Below are 20,492 nucleotides of genomic sequence, written 5' to 3'. Positions count from 1 at the left end.
ATCACTGATGACATCACATCATTAGTGCCATCACATTAGGTAATTAGGGCAATCACCTAATTAAAAAATCCGCCTCCGTCAGGTCAACCCCTGAAAGTTTCAGCCCGATCGCACGGACACTTCTCTAATTATAATAAGAAGATAGGATTTCTAGATGTAAATTTTGAATTCAAATTTTCAGTCTGTTAAGAATCTCATTTGATCAAAACCTCCAACTGACAGAAACAGCTTATGACAAAGCGAAATGAGTCAAATTAACTCCCTCCAGTCTGATGAGACAGTGAGACACCCACAAATACAGATTCATTGTATTTCCAGAAAAGCATTCAATTGTGCTAAGTACCTCATCTCTTCTGCAAATAGGCTACGATGCATGTATTGTGCTTGAAAGTGACATGTGGTCAAGTCACTAATCTGGAGTGAAATGCAATGTACTAAATATATAATTTTTCTACACTTTGTGTCAACACAGGCTATGCTGTCATCCTACTACACCGGTGCTTTCAGTTCCAGACAAGACTGATGCAGCATATTAGCTACATTTTAAATCACGTGACAAGTAATTAGTTTAATATTGAACTGATTTTCTTTTCTTCAAACAGGTGAAAAATACTGCCAAATCTACTCAGATGTGGTTCTGACGACAAAGTCTTATCAAATGGGGATCCATCATCTAATGCGGATTAGTTGGTCCTTGATATTCAACTTTTTCCCAGGGCAGTTTCACTTTTCACATTTCTAGCAGAGTAAGACAAATCATTCCACCAGTATCAAGAAAATTCTCAAATCAAGTTGATTTGCATTGGAAACAAGTGAAATGATCTTGTCCCATTGACAGATAGGAAAGATTTGGCTACTAATCCTGGCCACTAGATACATGTAGATTATATTACATTTTGTTATAATGGGACCAATGAGACCTGTGATCAGAACAGTCAACCTTATTCTTTCACTGTATTAGAGCACGGGTCCCCAACGTTTTTACACCTCAGATCCACTTTTACATTTTAACATCACATCTACCTGTCCACCCCCCCTCCGCTGTACAGTAAATCCAATAGACTGTCTGTACACACACAAAAACATAATTACAAAAAAACTCGTATTCCATACTTAAGTGTGGGTAGACATGACCATAAATTAAATGCTGTTTATAATTTCAATAAGCAATAATAAATGAGCAATAAACAGCATTTATTAATGTATATTTACATTGTCCGTTTGCAATAAACATGCACAGACTGGTTGCGAGACACTGACACTAAAGTTATGCTAATTATCCAAAAACGATTTTTGGGATCCACCAGTAAGCACCCTGAGATCTACCAGTAGATCCCGATCTACTGGTTAGTGACCACTGCATTAGAGCCTAATGTTTTTACAGAGGGAATTTTGGATCTCTTTTTATCACTCTATAAATACTGTCAACCGTCGTAAAAAAAAAATCAATTTATATTTAGGTGATTTTCGAAACTTCCCCTCATAGGATTCCTTAAGACGTTTTTTTCTCTCATTTAGAACATAGAGGACACAAAATCCATTGAGTTTGTTTTTGTTGCAATTGAGGTTGACCCACATTACTGGACTATAGGTTTGCTTACAGTGTGACAACTATCATTAAGCTACAAGATCGGCAGGGATAGATGATACCAAAATATAAACTAGACATTAGACAAAAATACCAAAATTGTTTGGCCACCTTGGGTTCTTACAAATTTGAAAATTTCAGCATTTGTCCATGACTACAACTGCCAGATGTTTGTTCCCCCCAGGAACTTAATATAGACAAAAATATGCTATTGAAAATAATTTAAGTTCGTGGAGAACGGCAAACTCAACAAGACTTCACTCAACCCCTTATTTAGTCAGAGGGTAGCTCGTTTTCTCAATGAGAAAAAAAAAGAATTCAGATGAGCTAAAATGAGAACTCCCAAACTGTATGTGAAATAATATTTGGTCCAACTGAAGGTGACTTTAGACTGCAAAAAAAAGCAAACTTTGACTGTGCTTTGGAGCTGCTTGGAGCAATCTAGTCACAGCTGATGCATTACAACAAACAATGCATGCTCTGCTGCCTCAAACCTGTTTAATGAGGAGGGTGCAGATTTCATCTTCAGTCTGCATATTTTTATGCAGACTCAGATTCTAGATAATGCCATCAATGTACTTCATGCATGGATGCATAGAATAGCATTGCTTATGAACTACAATTGTTGAAAGTCCAACATTGCCACTTCAAGCTGTGGAATGATATATGGGGGGGGGGGTGGATTACAGACCGAATTTGATGCATTGTTGCATTATCAGATTTAGTTAAATCGTTGCCATTGACCATCTCACATGGTGCACACATGAATGACAATGAGCAAACATGAAAACTATTTGGTCTGGTCTTTTCAACTTCTGGGGCTCTGAAAATCAAAGTGCCTGCGGTCACTTGAAATGGGGCATTGAGTGTAGTACTGTAGAGCTAATCCTTGTCTGTAGAGATGCCCCTGAACGTCCTGCAAGTATGGGAGACTTGAACTTCACAAGCTATTTTAGGATAAGGCCTGTTAACCATTTCAGCAAAACAAAAACAGACTGACAGACATATTTTAACAGGACCTCCGCCCCAACTGTGTACGGTACTTTGAAAAATGTCCCCTGCCCTGTCCCATCCTTTTCACTGAGTACATGTTCAAACTTGACTGCATTAACTCTCTCATCTCCTTATAAGCTCCAACATACACTGGGGGGAAAAAGACAAGCGAGCCAGGAAATTGGAGCATCACATCATTTACCTCCAGAAGTGACATCACATGAAAACATGTTACAAAGAACTAGGGCTGTACATTATTATCCTGCTAAAACAATTATGTGCACAGGGTTTGTTTAACATCACAGCAGAACTGTCAGGAAAACCCTACACTGAGGTAAACACTCATCTATACAAAAAATAAAATAAAACAAAATGTATCATCATCAACTTCCTGGCTGGAAATAAGTGAACTAAAAGTTTATATTCCAAAAATAAAAAGTTGGGAAAAAGTCTGCAAATTTGTCAGGTGGCTGACTTGTCGGGTGCAGTTAGAACCGCCGCGGCGCTCCTTTGAAGGGCTTGAATCCTCCGACGTTGCCGCCGCTGGACATGGAGTTGTTGGTGATCTGTACAATTCGGTCCATACCAGACGAGGAATGGCTGAACAGAGAGAAACACAGCCAAAATCTTAGATTGCTGAAGAATTGCGACAGATTAAGGGCTTTCTCATCAATGATAGGCTATCGTGGTATTATTACCTAGAGTGTGAAGCCATCATGCTGCCCCGGCTGTCTCCCATCCTGCGGTTATCAGGGAAGCCCCGGCCCTGGGAACCTGCTCCACCGTGCCACTCCTTCCTCGGACCCTGGTCCCTGCCCTGCCGCTCCACCACCACCTGGCGGCCAGAGCCAAATGTCTGCGCAGACATCAGAGACTTTGTGCCAGGGGCCATTCTTCTATGAGCCGTTAGCTGCAATTTAAACACAAGACTTTCCGGTTAGAATGCCAGAACACACATTTTGCTGATGGAAAAAAAAAAAAACTAAAGATAGATTTTTAATTGTAGACCTAATAGGCCTTTTTCACAGCTGCCATTTTGTGTCGAAAGGAAGTTGGAAACCCTCATTGAGGTTTTGCTTGCACCTGTGTTTACCCTGCCTTTTCGACACAAAACGGCCACCATGAAAAGGGCCCATTGTAGACCTAGCATGTATCTGTGAGACTGCGCCGATGTCTCACCAGTAGGGATGTAACAATAATAGTATTTTACCGTGATATCATAACAAGGTAACTGCCTGCAGTAGGGGTGGGCACTTGTCTGTAAGGGTCAACATTGACTTAAATTATTGGCCTAAGTTGTCTTGTTTACTTTATAATGGTTGTGTTTTTCTTTCTTTTTTTACCACTACCACCTATGTGTGGAATACCTTTGCAAGATGACACTAGAATAGATTGTGAATCACAGATTGGATCGAGTAGACCGTTACAGGACAAGCTAGTCATAGTTTTAGTAGGGATTCTACGCACATATTGATAAATGAGACCCCCGGTGAGACACTACGAGGGCCTAAGAGCGATGCATAGACAGTTGTAATTCAGGAGGTATTGCTGACCTGGTCTCCCATCACCATGGGCCTTCCTCCCTCTCGCTCGCCAAAGCTGCTCCTCCCCCGGGCGGCCGAGGACCCTCCTCTGAGGGCGGGGCCTGGCCCATCTCTTCCTGAACGCATACGCACAGCTCCACTGCTCGGCCCAGCATGATGGCAGGTAAGAGAATCAAAACAACAAGTTAGCTTTCACTTGTAGGGGAAACGACAGCCAATTGACAATGTTACCCGCTCAAGCATTTAATGAACATTTGTACCGTATATCTCCCTTGTTGGCATTGATGCCGCCATCATTCTTCCACCCCCCGTGCCCTCCGTCTCTGGGCGAGCGGTTGTGCGACATGCCAGGGATTGCGGCTCTGGCCCCTACAGGACGCTCTGGCATGGGCACAGGCCGTCTCTCGTCTCGGTCCCTGCGGTCGGTGTCTCTGAGGTTGGCCCGTGGAGGAGGGGGGGGCTCCGCTCTGCGGACTGCGTCAAAGGTCTTGGGGTAGCGCTCAAACCCGGAACTCTCCCTCTGAGGAGCAGGGCGACTCTTCTTTGCTTCTGGCTCATTGTCAAACCGGTTACGTCTAGAGACGGAACAAAACAAAACAAATCGCAAGGACGGTGAGGTCACCCCCATCAAGAAAACTGAACTATGCAGCAACAATGATTTTAGTTTAGATTTAAGAGTAAGGTGGACCCTTGCTAGCTACAAAGTTTTAGAAGTTAAAAAAAAAAAAATCTTCCCCAAATGATTGATCTTTCACCATGGCAGGTTTGAATCATTTCCCCTCAAATGTATAAAACCTTTTATCTGGTCCAGTTAATCTTGATCCAAGTTTTCATTTGAGTTATTTTTTAAGATCCAAAAACCTATTCCTGTACACATGTAACAGAAGGAGACACCTTCATAATAGTTTACATTTTTTTTTTTTTATAAAATAAAAAATAGATATGGAGACACTGGAAACAGGGTGGAGCCACCTTATAAAAGCAAATTGCTCAACAATACACTCCCAAGACAAAGAAAGTGGCAACTTCAATAAGACAATTTTACCTCACTCAGTTCTTGAGCACAGGCATTATTAATGCTTAGTTTTGCCTTAAAATTGACATTTAGAAAAAAAAGGAGGGGGGGATCCTAATGCTTTAGACTGGGAACTGTTGACAATGAAGGCAGAAATATTGTGTCTCAAAAATGTCCATCCTGCAGTGGGTGACATCGCCACAGTGAGCTACCTTGAATTCCTACATTGCAAACACTGTTACCTGTCATAGGTGTTGGGCTGCTCAGCTGCAGCCTCTGGGAAGCGAGCCCTCTCTCGTGGGCTGAAGTTGGAGAAGCGGTTCTGCTGACGGTTGTAGTCGGAGCCTTGGCTCAGACGAACATCAGAGTCAGCTTGCATCTTCTTGTTGCCATTCCAGTAGGGATCATCCCTCCGACTGAAATATTAAATACAGACAGAATTCATGTGATGAGATGTTTACATCTGAGGCCAAGGTCTCTACAAGAACATAATTGTTTTCATCTTAACATAGAGAGGCTGGGGACAGGCGTGACATGGCCAGAAAGCAGGAAGCACATTTTTGATTGCCGGGAGAATTGCAGAAAATGTTTGAAGTCCTTGTTGTGACCCTTACTCTCTACCACCAACATCACTGACACCACTAAAGCCTGCAGACAAATTTCATTAAGTTGATGTCATTTAATTTTATATACAAACCTAAGTCTCCGTGCCTGACTGTCTCCGTGAAGTCCACTGACTGACTAGACTGATAGGTGTGTAGGTCAAATAGGCAATATAGAGACCCCCACAGACCCCCACACACAAGAAGTTAGGACATGTCCTCATTAATGCTGCAGTGCAGAGATGTGCTAGATGCTGAGTGCAGATGTTTCGGGTTAATCGACCATTAACTGAGGTCAGTCCAGCGGTCTGTAGTCAAAGAGAGGTAACCTCGTTTTAGGGGACAGGAACACTAGTTGATTTGAGGAAAGGAGCAGACAGGGAAAGGCCTAATATTATATTAGCTGGCTCTAGTGTTCAGCAGTGTACCAGCTGAGCTGCTCAACAGAGTGAGTGTAGTTTCTCTTCTGACAGCGTCAAAAGGGGCGGGGCGGGCGAGGGCACTGGGCTTCGTCATCTGAAAACAGTTGGTGGTAGGCCGATGTCTTAACAGATGTGTTTCTTCAAGTTGTTGAGTGGGACAAATGACTGTCATAATGTCCCAAGTCACTGTTGGCAATCTGGCTCTCCACAGTTCTGCTTAATGGTTTGGCAGCTCTGATGGCCTTAATGAGCTGGCTATTGGCCAGGCAGCACCCTCCTATTTCCCTGTGGGCCCGTTACTTGACTTTACATTGGATGCCGAGTCCCATTCTAAACCATGGGGCTTAGCATTGTTGTTATTAATCCTAATATTTTTCTTCAGCAGGATTCCTCACAGAAAGAAAATAACGTAATTTTTTCCAGACAAGCTTCCACAAATGCAAGCATTTTTGGTCATACTTAAATCATACAGACACCAACAAATTGTGGTGGGACACACTATACCTGTCCACATCGCGGCCTCTTTTAAGGTGGTTTCTCTTCTCCTGCTCGAAACGCAGCTGCTCCTGCTGCCTCCGCAGCTCCTCGCGCTCACGTGCCATTCGCTCTGCCTCTTTACGCCGCTCCTGAAAGAGGAAACACGAACGTGCACTGAGTCAACTCAATGATTCAAAGATCTGCAGATCATTATACAACTAAAGTTTGCTCATCTGATCTGCGGTTGCTTTAAAGCCCCCCTCAAAAGAAACAATTTGAAACAAATGTCAAAACAAGACCTGGAAGCAATTTACCAACATGCAACATGCGACAAAAAACTGATTCCTGCCAAATTAAACTGACAACCATGTATGCCGGTTTGATTTCCCCGCTGCCGACCTGAAATTCAACTCAAAATTGTGTCTGGGATCACGACTGTTGGAGATAATCAGACATCTCTGAGATGGACTGTTTTCAGAGATGTATAGAGATTTGGTGATGGCGATTCAAAATCATGCCCATTGTACCTGCTCTATACGGATCCTCTCTCTTTCAAGCCTCTCCCTCTCCAGGCGCTCCCTTTCCAATTTTTGTCTTTCCATCTCCAGCCTCTGGCGTTCCCGGAGCAGGTTCTCCCGTTCTTCGCGCTCCCGTAACAGACGAATACCCTCGCGCTCCCGACGTTCTTGCTCCGCGATCTCCCGCCGCCTAAGACAGGAATCACTGTTCTCAGAACTACGGAAATGACAGATAAATGTACCACACCATTTTGACTGGACTCGTATATGTTTTGAGTATTGTTCTGTTCTGGAGAGCTACCTGCGCAACTCCACGGCCCTGCGGGCGCGCTCCATACGAGCCTCACGCTCACGCATTCGCTGCTCCTTCATCTTCTCAAAAGGCAGGATGTGAGTGTTGCCTCCCCTGTTTTGGAAAGGTCGCCCTTTGTCTCTCATCATCTCGAGCTGGTTGGAAAAAAATGTAAAGCTTTTAGATGAAGTGTTCAACAAAATGCTATGTGATGTAATGTACGAAATAGAAAGCATTTCAGACCTCTTCAGGAGGAATCAACCATCTGGGCCGACGCTGCATAGCATTCATGTTGTTGAAGAAAGCAGGCTGAAAAAGGATCATACAGAAACACATTCAACACCCTGCGACGACAAAGGATATTTGAATAGATACTTAAATCAAATCCATAAACACAGCTGTCAAAGGCCTCCTTCCACATTACCCTTTCAAAATGCCTTCCCCTCCTGAAAGGTCTCATTTTGCCAAAGTTAGCATCTCTTCTGGCATGATCCATCACCATCATCTTCCCCGGGCTCTTTGCCCCTACAGGAAAAAACACACAAAAGTCATCATGCTCGGCATCACTGAACTCCATTTACAGAAAACCGGCTGAATCCCAAGAGGAATAAAAACCTACTGCCTACTAAGAGGAATAAAAACCTACTGCCTACTAAGAGGAATAAAAACCTACTGCCATGCTGCTTCTTGTCATCTTTCTTATCTTGGCCTGAGCTCGAGGAAGCTGCCTCAGATTTTCCACTTTTGAAGTCTGCTTTCTTGGATGGATCTTTATCGTCTTTCTCTGATGGTTTGTCCGACTTCTTGTCCTCTTTTTTGGAGGACGGTGGGGATCTACACAGGGAGGAGAGAGTTAAAGCTGCTTTCATTTAAACACAGGAGGGAGAGTTAAACCTGCTTTCATTTAAACACAGGAGGGAGAGTTAAACCTGCTTTCATTTAAACACAGGAGGGAGAGTTAAACCTGCTTTCATTTAAACACAGGAGGGAGAGTTAAACCTGCTTTCATTTAAACACAGGAGGGAGAGTTAAACCTGCTTTCATTTAAACACAGGAGGGAGAGTTAAACCTGCTTTCATTTAAACACAGGAGGGAGAGTTAAACCTGCTTTCATTTAAACACAGGGGGAGAGTTAAAGCTGCTTTCATTTAAAACATTATAGGTGAAATGTATCAACTTCTTCTTCACCCACTTGTTAGTCGTCTTTATTCCTGTGGTACTGCGTTTATCAGTTGATTTGCTGGAACTTGTTTTGTCCTCTACTTCCTTCTTTGAGGGTTCTTTTTTGAATGGATCACTTTTAGCCTAAAAAGAAACAGAGCAAGCCTCTATCACATTTTTTGGGACAAGAATCAAGATTTAACAAAACCACACAAAACCTTTGCCATAAAATAATGTAGCACGACAGCAGACAGAGACAGGGTGAACACGCTGCACCAAGGTAAACACAGCGTTCATTTCCTCATTGTCTCTATGATATAATAACGATATGAGCTGCTGCATCGCTGTGTCAGAAAATACACGCATTACACATGTCCCTATTTCCTCTGTTCCAGGCCGCTGCTCGGCGCATTCTAGCATTGTAGTGCATCGATTTAAACAAACACTTCTCAGTGTGACTTAAAAATCATTAATGCTGGAAATAAGGTCCAGGTTGTAAAGAACTGGAATTCTCCTTCCCAGCTTACCTTCTCAACATATATCTGCTGTCCATGGAGCTCGGTGCGGTCAAGGTGGGAGATGCACCGCATCACTTCTGCACTGGAGGACATGGTCACCAAGCCGTAACACTTTGAACCAGGACTGCGAGCATTTGTAACCACTTTGGCACTGAAAACCTGTTGGAAGGAAACTTAAGTGTGATGCAGTCTATTGTGGTCCATTCATCAATAAAGGGCGAATGTGAAGGGAAACCCAAATCTCTCCTTCAAAGTTGTGAAGCTACTCAAGTTAAATGCCATTCAGATTTCATCCTTGACTACGATCAGCGCTACACCACATCTTTGCTACAGAGCTACGTGAGAAACGGTATTTTTTTTTAAATCAAAAAGATTAATGTTTTATTATTTTGAGTGTGAAAGAGTAAATCTGCTCAAATTTTACATACTTGGCGACATTTGTAATAGTTCAAATTTGGATGGGTGGTTAACAGATAGTTCAGTGGTGTGACAAACTCAAAACACTTATTTTTGGTTTCCAGGGGCTTTAACCATTATCAAGGAAAAAGGTTCTGCTGAACATGCACTTTTTCAGCATGGTCTTTAAGATTGATAAACACGCACATCTGGGAGTTGTCCACCATTGCCTCCTAGACAGCAAACATAGTGAGGCTTAAGTATGGTAGGGGTGGGTGAAAATATTAACGTAGGGCTGCTCAATTTTTCAAAAATCATAATCACGATTATTTTGGCTGATATTGAGATCACGATTATAACGTGATTACTCATTGACAAAAAAAAGATGTATAAATAGGCTAACTAAAATAAATTATATGTATGTATGTGTGTATATATATATATATATATATATATATATCTATATCTATATCTATATATATACACATACACATACATGTTTTCACAATTGTGGGAAGCCAAAATTGTAATTGAGATTAAAATCTGATTAATTGCACAGCCCTATATTAAAGGCAACCATACTCAGGGATGCAAAGTCATGGATAGTGAAAAAGGTGACAGATACCAGGGCAGACATAAAACCACTCATAAATCCTCCCATTTTGGGATGAATAAGGTGACTGCACTTTTCTTTTTCATTGAGGCAAAAAGGAGAACATTTTCCCTAAAAAAAGGTAACAACTAATTTCAACAAAGCCGCAAAAGATATTTACCTTGCCATATTTGCCAAACAGGTTCTTCAGATCAGCTGCTTTGGTGTTTGAAGAAAGGCCGCTCACCCATATGTTACGAGAAGAGCTGCTGTTGCTGCTACTGCCTCCTGTGACGTTTCCAAAACAAACACATGTTAGCAGTCAATGGGTGTCAAAAAAGCAGGCACTGTAAAAAGACGAATAAACTACCGTAAATTCCGGACTATAAGCCGCACCTTTTTTCCCGTTTTTTGGGCTTTTTTGGCCCCTGCGGCTTATATAACGGTGCAGCTTATCTATGGATTTTTTCCCCCCAAAAAAAAAAAACAAACAAAAAAAAAAAAATCTCTCTTTTTTAGCACTCTTTCTAACTATAAATCCTATATAACTATAATAAGTTTTAATTTCCTCTCTTGCCCTCTTTTCACCACACTGTATGACACTGTATGACACTGTGTGCACTGTAAAAAACAACACAGGTTGTGTTGTTTTGTTGAAATGTTAATAAATGGGAGCTTCCTCAAACAGCCATCTCTTTCCCGACAATCCCCTCTGTGCATGAACCCTTACATATGGTAATTAAACATTAAAACACAATAAAAAAAAATAAAAAAAATACCATTAAAACACCCGCGGCTTATAGTCCGGTGCGGCTTATATAAGAAAAAAATAGTCAACTTTGCAGGTGCGGCTTATACACCGGTGCGGCTTATAGTCCGGAATTTACGGTACTAAAGCTCTGAATCAAGTTGCATAAACTGAGCACCTCAGGGACCTAAAAATTCTTACCCTTTTCATCTTTTGCAGCTTTTCCATCTCTGTCTCTTGAAGAGCTACAAAGCAAATGTTGCAACAATAAACAGATGAAATGAGTGCCAGTATACAAACGCCCTGGTGTAGAGTGGTAAAAACAAACATCTTATTCAATAAAACATCATATTTAATACTTTTCAGGAAGAAAAAAAAATCCCTGTATGCAAGGCGTGTGGATCTGAACAAATCTCTCAAAGGCTTCTTTCATTCATTGCTTTTCCACTGGTGAGATGGGTGAGGTTGTCAGCCAATTTAATCCCTGGACCAATGAAATCTTCAGAAGTGTGTTCAACTTCACAGCGAATCTTTTCTGACGCCCAAAAAAATGCCATCACGGGGACTAATGCTCTTTTACAATGCCTTGCGTAGGAACTGGAAAAGGCATTACAACTGCTGGAAAGGTGAAAGTAACAGGTGTTTTTTCGGCTCCTGGTTAATGCCACAATTTAACCAACTTCAGAAAAATAAATTAAAGTAGTAACGGGCAGGATTAGGTACATCAGTGAACATTCCCCTTAAGGGAAAAAATAAAAAAAATCTTGACGCTACCCACAATGCTGCGTTTTCTTAGTGAGCTGGAACTTGGTAGTAGTATCAAAGAACTGACATAGAAAGACAAACCTCTTTGCTTGACCTGACGCCCCAGTAGCGGAGGGGCCTTTCTTCCCAGAATCCTTTTCTTTGTCTCCCGTTTCGGCTTTCTTCAAGGCCTCTCTGCTGTCTTTCTTCATGGGGTCAACCTTGGGTCCATCATCTTTCTTACCATCTTTATGGCCCTCCGTCTCTTCCGCCTTCATGTTACCCTCTGGGCCCGTCTTAGCAGAGGGCTCTGGCTCATCAATGCCCTTCTCGGTCTCTGGATCTGGAAGTTTCACATGTTTACCTGTTTCCAGGAGATCGTCACCATCGACATCTAGTGTGATGGCATCTTCGTTGGGGATAGAGAGGGATAGGGGCTCGTCCTCGGCTTCTTTAGAGGAATTCATGTCAGCTTCCATTTCGGCCTCCTCCTCGGCCTCTGACTCAGCCTCCTCCTCGGGATCTGGTTCATCATCCTCCTCCTCGGGCTCTGGTTCATCAGCCTCCTCCTCGGCCTCTGGCTCAGCCTCCTCCACGGCCTCTGGCTCAGCCTCCTCCACGGCCTCTGGCTCAGCCTCCTCCTCTGCCTCTGGCTCAGCCTCCTCCTCGGCCTCTGGTTCATCAGCAGCCACCTCGGCCTCTGGTTCATCAGCAGCCACCTCGGCCTCTGGTTCGGCATCTACCTCGGGCTCTGAATCAGCCTCAGCTGCCATCACAGCGTCTGACTCCAGCTCAGCCTCAGCCTCAGCCTGGGCCTCTGCCTCAGGCTCAACGAGGCTGTCCTCACTGGGCGGAGGCTTTGAACTTTCGTGAGTACCATCATCTGTATCAGTTACATCTGAGGGATTTAATAAGGATAAACATGGCAAAAAACACAACCTTTAACATTGACATGGCGCATGTTACTTGACCTAGAAAGTAGAATAGAAAGCAAATGAAATATTAGTCGTCATCGAGGGCGAAGACACCACAGGAAGAGACAAAACACACAAGCCTCATTGAAACTGGTGGATGATTCAGTATTCTTCATGTCTTGTTACCACCAATACTTGAGTGAAAGTGCAAATCCAGATGACTTCTCTTGCTTGGTCTTCAGGGGGAACCGAAGGCTCAAGTTCAAACGAGGCAAAATGTCATGTCTCTGTCGTCCATCAGTCAATTTCTTCCATTATGGAAAATGCATCACCAGTTGGTCAATGTAATCATCTGGAAAGTCCTCCAAGAGTTCACGAAAATCTTCCATATCTTCACTTCATCGGTAATCAATGTCACCAATGTCTGCCTCATCAGCAGATGCATTTGGAGGGGGGAAAACCTCTTTCATCATCGAATCCACACTGCTGCATCCTGCTCAATCATCTGTAGAAAAGCGACCATTGCTTGCAAAGTCTGTGGGCCGTGCTCCGCGGCGAGTTCTTCAGTGCTCATCGTGCAGTCGGGTGCTCCGCGTCGAGTTCTTCACAGTGCTCATCGTGCAGTCAGGTGGTAGCAAGATGTGGAACATCAATGGGTGCCTTCTGCAGTGAATCCATCACTTGTCTTGAACTTGAGGAGTCTGCTTGAGGAGCTTGAGTCAAGGAGTCTGCATCTTTCAGAAAATGTTCCGAGGAGTCAAGCAGTCCTTGAGCGACCCACTTCACCTCAATGATTCATGTAGCATGTCCATCACAAAAATGGAGTCTTCAGAAACCAGTGTTGTGCTTCATAACCTTTAAACGTGTCCTTTGTGCTCCCTTCAATGTTTTGCGACCTAGATGGTGAAGTAGCTAGCAGAAGCATGAAATACCACCAGATGCATGATATGCATTCTACTCAGGAAGAGTTTCTTACCATAATATTAAAATTGCTACCTGTAAAAAAACTACAAAGTTAGAAATTTACATCGGTGTGACTACAAACATACCTTTTTCTGATTCATCCTCTTCGATGTCCTGAAAGAAGAAAACACAGATGAAGCCAACAACAAAAAAAGAGCATGTAAAGCTAATTCTGACTGTTTATACAACCAATCAACTTTTAGTATATCAGTCATGTTACCAACAACTGTATGCATATTCTTAACTAAAAATAACCGCCTCACGGTTGTATGCCTCTGCCAACAAGTCAAGTTTGCAGTCTACATGTACGGTATGTCTGTCCAGACTAATACAAGCACAAATACCTTGAAGCCCACGGCACAGTGGTGTGGACATTCAAACTTATAGAACTTTAGGCATTGTTTGAGGATACCTCAACAACACGGCTAATCGTTTTCAACATGGAAAATAGTTCTACCCCTACACCACGCCTCGAACCCTGACTCTCTGACCTTCCTATGGGCCCTTTCCCCTAGGCCCCTTCCATTCAATGGCCCTTCACACCACTCACACCCGCCTAGCCACTCCCAACTACCAACCCTGACTCTCTACGACCTTCCTATCCCTAGCTACGACCAATTTTGCCTAGCCCCACCCCCTTCATAATCACACCCCCCTCCCACCATACACATTCTCCTAGCCATTACCACAACCCCCCCCCCCCCCTCGAATCCTGACTCCTTAATGGAACGGATGGACAGGCGGTCCCGGTGACCTTGAACTTCGACCACCAAAATCAAATCTGTTGATCCTTGAGGCCAAGTGGATGTTTGGTTTGAGGCAATTTTAAGAAATTCCATCCAGGCATTCCTGAGATATCGCATTAACGAGCATCGGACGGACAACCCGAAAACATAATGCCTGAATAGTCCATCAGTCTGCTAAGGTAACAGCTAATGATGACCAATTACAGTTTGAAAATGCAACATCAACCAATACTGAAGATCAAATTTTTTACATCAAAATCACCGCTTATAAAAGGCGTGGGACAAAAGATCTAAATATTGATCATGATCCTCTTTATCGGTCGCTGTTCCACTGACAGAAATGCACTTTTACAACACCCAACTAACATTAACTTCTCCACCGCGGGACTTTCACTTTCCCCACATTGTCATTATGGAAACCAGACAGTGTCTCCACTCCAGTCTAACACGTTGACTCCGGGGCTGAGTTTTTAATGTTTATGTTGTGCAGTCCATAGCATCAAACAATGCAGTATGCATACTTGAAACATGTCGGTTATGTAGAAACAAAGCGTAAAACTGTTTGACGGGAGGAGAAAGTAGCCTACTCGAATCTCTCCTCTTGCCTCTAACAAACCTGACTGACTTCCGCCAACAACACACACACACACTGCCCACGTCATTACCGTGACTGTGACTTCAGGTCGCGCAGCAAATGTGACGTCACTAATGCAAGTTTTAAAAACAATTTAAAAAATACCCGGCATTTAACACATTCACTGCCAACAACGTGTAAACACGTTTTCAGAATCCAGCTGTTGACTGCCAACAACGTGTAAACACGTCCTTGGCATCGATTTTTTTTTTTTAACGGGGGGTTGTGCATCTAACCCTTTTACATATCTTATATAAGTATTGGACGTGTACAACGTGTACAACCCATTCCACCGACCCACTAAGTGGCGACAAGGAAGTAGGAAGGCAAGCAAAAAGCAGTGTGATCCATTTCCATTCTCATGAAAATGGATTGGCGGAGGCGCTTTCGTTTTCGCGTTGATTGCTGGCGGTGCGGGATTGCAAACTTGCATCGTGGATTGCGGATGGAGCACACTTTGAGGCACGCAGCGTAAATATGACCAGAGTCGCAGGGGCTTCATCGGAGCTCTCGGCCAGGGCTCCGGGAGGCGGGCGAGTCCAGCCGGGCTTCCTCGGGGAGCGGCCACGCAGACAGGCACAGCCAGGCACAGCGGCAGCGGGGCAGTGAGGCTGGTGACAAGCAGCAGGCCATTTTGCCTTGCAAAATAGCACCAAATTGGAAACAGCCATAAAAGGCTTTTAGAATGGGATTTTCAACCCATTCTTTTTTGTTTCTTTTTCGCTCTAATTTAGAGTAATTTAATTTCTATTCAGAAATGTATTTGAGAGGTCGAGAGTATGAGAAAGTGAATTTGCACAGGTAGGAAAGTGCTTGTTACACGGCGCTGCAGCCAAGAAGAACGCCCACGGAGGGAGGAGTTGAAGCAACTCTCCCTCTCGCTCTCTCCCTCTCTCTCTCTCTCTCTCGCTCTCTCTCTCTCCCTCCCTCCCTCTCTCTCTCTCTCTCCCTCTCCCCCTCTCACTAGGATTAAACCTAGTGCGTCTCCCTCCCGAGAGGGAGGGAGAGAGAGAGAGAGGGAGGGAGAGCGAGAGGGAGGGAGAGAGAGAGAGAGAGAGAGAGAGAGAGGGAGGGAGAGGGAGAGAGAGAGAGCGAGAGGGGGAGGGAGAGAGAGAGAGAGAGAGCCAAAAATGAATGGTTAAAGTGACTGTTCTATCCAATTTCACAAAAAGCCGTTTATCTCTGAATATTTTTTCTGACGCTAAAACCATGCTGTATTCAACTGCTAATGCTTACATAACTACTAACTCTACAAACTAACTCTTTTAGACAGAGAAAGTACACATTCTATTAGTACTTTTGAGATATTGTATGTTCACAAAGTCCAAGCTGAAACGAATCCTCGGCTCTTGTAAAATGAGCCAGAATCCTCAAAAAACGGCTTGGCAGAAGCTACCTACAGCAAAAAAAAACGGCTGGCAGTCAATGTGTTAATTGAGAAAGGCATTTATTTACCAAAACATGTAGCCACACCCAGCGTCAATTTGGGACTCTGCTTTTATTTGAAGTTTTATGGTAGCTTAATGTTTTTTTTCTACCCAGTAAAAAAGTAGAAATTAATGCTTTTATTTTGAAGGTAAAATCGCCTAGCTTCCTTTATTATTGCGAGATTGATGCAGCGTTGTCTCCTTGAGAAGAGTGCTGTAGTGTCTACAGCATGCATAGTAGACTTTGCATGCTTTCCCCCCCTCCTCTGTTGGCATATTCCAACAGTTTGCATTGCATGATTGGACACAATGTAAAGAAAATTTAAAGTAAATAACCGTTAAGAAACTACGTTTTCAGCAACTGGGAAGCACTGACGTCCATTCTCAAGTTTCCATCAGGTGTTCTCTTGCTCTCTCTCTCTGTAGTCAGGCACGGCACACAGCTGGCACGGCCGAGTATGTGGAGAAGCGAGCAGTGCATGTAAGTTGTGTTTGTGTTCCCGACAACAGAACGTTGTTTGTGTTTGCACAGACAGTTCTACAGTTTGATGAAATGGGTAACATCAGCCTACAACAGAAGAGAGAAATGGATACTGGTCTTGATCCTATTGATGTTAGAAGCGATCTTCAAAAAGGAGATGTAGCATCTGTGGCGGGAGCGAGCCCGCCCGCCCCTAACACACAGTGGAGTGTGGAGGTGTGCTCCTTATAAGTTGGCCGGCGTCCTCGTCGGGCGGAAATGGCTCTATTTAAGCACCGTGATTGGTGCGATGGTCCAACCCCGCCCCGCTGGGAAACGAGAGGCCGTCTCACAAAGCAACACATTTCTAGATATAGTGAGAGCATCCCTCTGGTAAGCGTTCCCATCCCGGACTGACTCACCTGAATTTGGCTTGTCTTGACCACGATCCCGTGGTAAAAAAAAAAAGTCAGGTAGGCAAACACACTACAGGTTTAATAACTTAATTTTGAGCTCATTATTATTTGAGTGGTTTTGATAGTGGTGATTCTTTAAATTGTGTTTTTGGAGAGGGAAGGGGGGGTCAACAGTGTCCCAGATCAAATAAAGGTGTACAGACATGTGTGCAGCTGTGCAGCACTATCGGGGACGCAACTGATCAACCTCACGCACAATTCACTAAAAAGATTAGTGCTGTCCAAACCACTCACTTGTTAATTTCACATCACTGACAAATAAAGAACAATTAGATTCCTGAGGTGATAAATACTGTTTGTACCCAGGGAGACTGGATGTGTCGATTTCATGAGATTAAATAAATGAATGATCCCTGTCATAAAATTGGTTAGAGGTGTCTAAAAATTTCAACTAAGGCAAAGACCAAAGAACAGGGACAGTGCAGTGACAAACAACAAACATGCAGCAATCACCTTGGAAGATGTTTCTTCTTCCAGCGTGTTATCACCGTCTGAATCCACCCTTTTCCCTAAAAAGTGTGTGTGTGGTGGGGGAAGAGTACAAAAAGCTACAGTTAGAAAAACATATACTATTATTATTAAAAACATATACATACTAAGCCAACCTTCTTCATGACCACTAAATTACCACCACTAAATTACCTTTAGCCTTTGCATTTTTCCGAGTGGGTGTGTCGAGTTGGATTTGAATGTCTTCTGGGTCACCACCTTCCTCCTCAACAGCCTTAAAAGGGGGGGGGGGGGGGGGGTGTAACAGAATTGAGAGAAGTGAATGCATGGCAAGAATAGTAAGGGTTCCCACACCTTCTTAAACATCAACAAGGACTTTCCAGGTGCAATTGCCTCAAATTCAAGGACCCAACACAGCATAGTTGAGACTTGTATCAAGGTTAATTACTGTATGAGAACTAGCAGGGTTTACAGAAACTCACAGACAACAAGGGGAGCAAGCGGGCACTATCATCATCATCATCATCAGTATATAAATTGGAGCTAGGGCTCTGTCTGTCTGTTTCTCTGTCCCACTGTGATTGTCCCACTGTGATGTAATAAATCCCACTGTGACATCATCGGTGATGTCATAAATCCCTCATGACGTACTTCCTCTTTCAGAATTTTGATAGAATATTGTCAAAAACGTGGTCAGGTTTGGCGACGGTCACGCTACATCTAAATCTAGATTTTTTTTTACCAGTGCTACTTGCTGCCTGCCATGCTCTGCCCGTTCGCCTGCACAGGGAACAACATCGTGCACAACACAAGTCTTGACTGTCGCTAGATTTGCCAAGACCCGCTTCGACGCTCCACTTCCCTCGGTCCCATCTTGCCAAAATTTCAAGATGCAAGGCAAGCCCGTCTAGCTATTCGATAACGTAACGTTACATATCAGGACAAATGCGTGAACCGTAAACGTTAAACAAATCCTTGCACGTGGTCCAACTTAATTTCACGCATAAAACAACATTGAGCTAACAGAAGTACCGTCCCCGATGTGTTTTACATGTAACGCTAGTTACCTGCCCAAATAAAGGACCTTAGCTAACGTTAACTGTTAGCTCGCTAACAGGAAATGGCCTGAGCCGTAAGCTAATTTCCATTGCATCGCATTAACCCCAGTCTCGCACAAATAGAAAGCTTGACTAACTTAGTTACCGTTACCTGTTTCAATCTGGCAATAAGAACACTCTTCACACCGGACACATCCAAATTTCTTCGTTTAAGCTCGGATTTAAGATCAATAACTCGCAATTCTGATATTTTCTTGCCCTCCGTGGAAATGGCACCCGACGCCATTTTACCTCAAAATCGCTGTTGTGGGACTGGGACGTGCGCACGCAGTTTCGTTCTTTTTCTTCTTCTTCTTCTGCGTCTCATTTTTTTCGTGAAGTTTCGGCATCCCATTACCGCCACCCACTGAATGGTACAGGTACAACCAAGGAGGTTCTCCCTCTACGACCAGGCAGTACTAGTAATATTTGTAATAACTAAAAGTTAACACCCTTAAAGTGCTCTATGTAAAATACAGTATCCATTTTAAAGTAATGTCCTGCATGCCAGCCTGTCATAGATCTGTAACTACCCGTGCCCTTCACGACATCTAACAACATCATTTTTTCTGACTTCTGGATATTCATATAGTATGTCCAATCCATAACCTTGAAATACAATCTTTGTTATTCTGTTTAGTCCTTCCACTGTATTTTGTATGGCATGCAAATGACTTCCTTTAGATCTCTCCATCCCAATGTTCACTTTTTTGCTGTCCTGTGTGGCTGTGTCCTCTAGAGATATGATGATTTGCTTCCACTTTATTAGCATATTTCACATTCCACCCAAATCAGCCATTTTGTGTCTAGAGAATGTCTAAAGGCAGGAAGTAAAGCAAGACCTCCGTCCGGACCTCCTTCAATGTGTATGGATCATACCTAGGCTATATATGTTTTGCAATCTTCTGGTGATAGCCAGTGGGTACTCTTGAACTAGCCTAGATAAACCCAGCCCCCACGTGACCTGCTCTCTCAGTTCCCAGTCACTAGTCACCTTGTGACTGTAGCAGGGTGAGCCTGAGAGCAGGTCACTGGGGGCTGGGTTCACCCAGGCTACTCTTGAACCTCTTGCATAGCCTACTCGCTTTCCTCCATTCTCCATAGTAGCTCTGGGAGAGCTGCCCCCCAGGGATGACGTGTTTTTGTAGGCTTACCCAGAAGTCCCTGCATTTCCTGGTTCCTACGCATAACGACAAACACATAAACAGACAGAGATATAAAACAATATCCCCCTTATTACTAGTTACTTTCATTTGAAAGTAATAAGTTAGTTTACAATATTACTGTCTGTGTAGAGTAACTTGTTGCTTATTACACTACTTTTGCATTACTTTCAGCAAAATAACCACAGAATGACACCACCGTCCCGAACATCACGGAAAATAATTTCAACTATCCTGAAGTCATTGTAAGCCGTCCAAAATTCTATGTTATCCTGTTCCTTTGTTATTGTCATCTATAGTGGTTATTTGCATAAAAACACACAACTTGATAATGATTGTATCTTTATTTAATGTGCTTTGTTAAAAAATGGCATTAGTAGTTTAATCATCATCGTTATCATCATAATCATATCATATCATCATCATTACATAAAATTGCCAAAGTGGGCTCTGTCTCTTTGCGTTTTTGGTCCCACATTGTGAGATTTGTGATTTTGGTCAGCAATGATGAGACGTCACTGATGATGTGACAATGTCTATGACATCATCAGT

At 43.2% G+C, this 20,492-nt stretch overlaps 1 protein-coding gene across 2 annotated transcripts; it reads right to left on the bottom strand.

The window, feature by feature from the left end:
• Nucleotides 1-1,202: 1,202 nt before the first annotated feature.
• Nucleotides 1,203-19,024, bottom strand: sltm (SAFB-like, transcription modulator; the record flags this gene model as incomplete). Of its 2 annotated transcripts, none has more annotated exons than XM_083650391.1 (20): nucleotides 1,203-3,181; nucleotides 3,280-3,491; nucleotides 4,135-4,264; nucleotides 4,386-4,700; nucleotides 5,383-5,556; nucleotides 6,669-6,790; nucleotides 7,169-7,376; nucleotides 7,461-7,606; nucleotides 7,695-7,760; nucleotides 7,876-7,976; nucleotides 8,125-8,285; nucleotides 8,644-8,756; nucleotides 9,140-9,289; nucleotides 10,300-10,406; nucleotides 11,068-11,111; nucleotides 11,713-12,508; nucleotides 13,574-13,601; nucleotides 17,684-17,739; nucleotides 17,873-17,954; nucleotides 18,890-19,024. In XM_083650391.1, 20 exons carry the CDS (start codon nucleotides 19,022-19,024, stop codon nucleotides 3,070-3,072), a joined length of 3,258 nt encoding a protein of 1,085 aa, XP_083506517.1. In that variant the 3' UTR covers nucleotides 1,203-3,069. The 2 variants fall into 2 exon arrangements, with proteins under 2 accessions (XP_083506517.1, XP_083506518.1); XM_083650392.1 differs by having other exon boundaries at nucleotides 7,169-7,349.
• Nucleotides 19,025-20,492: the final 1,468 nt, after the last annotated feature.

This window comes from Poromitra crassiceps (genome assembly GCF_964638095.1).
Source record: "Poromitra crassiceps genome assembly, chromosome: 14".
NCBI classification, from domain to species: domain Eukaryota; kingdom Metazoa; phylum Chordata; class Actinopteri; order Beryciformes; family Melamphaidae; genus Poromitra; species Poromitra crassiceps.
Note: the sequence above shows the minus strand (reverse complement) of the source record. Positions and strands in the feature narration are given on the sequence as shown.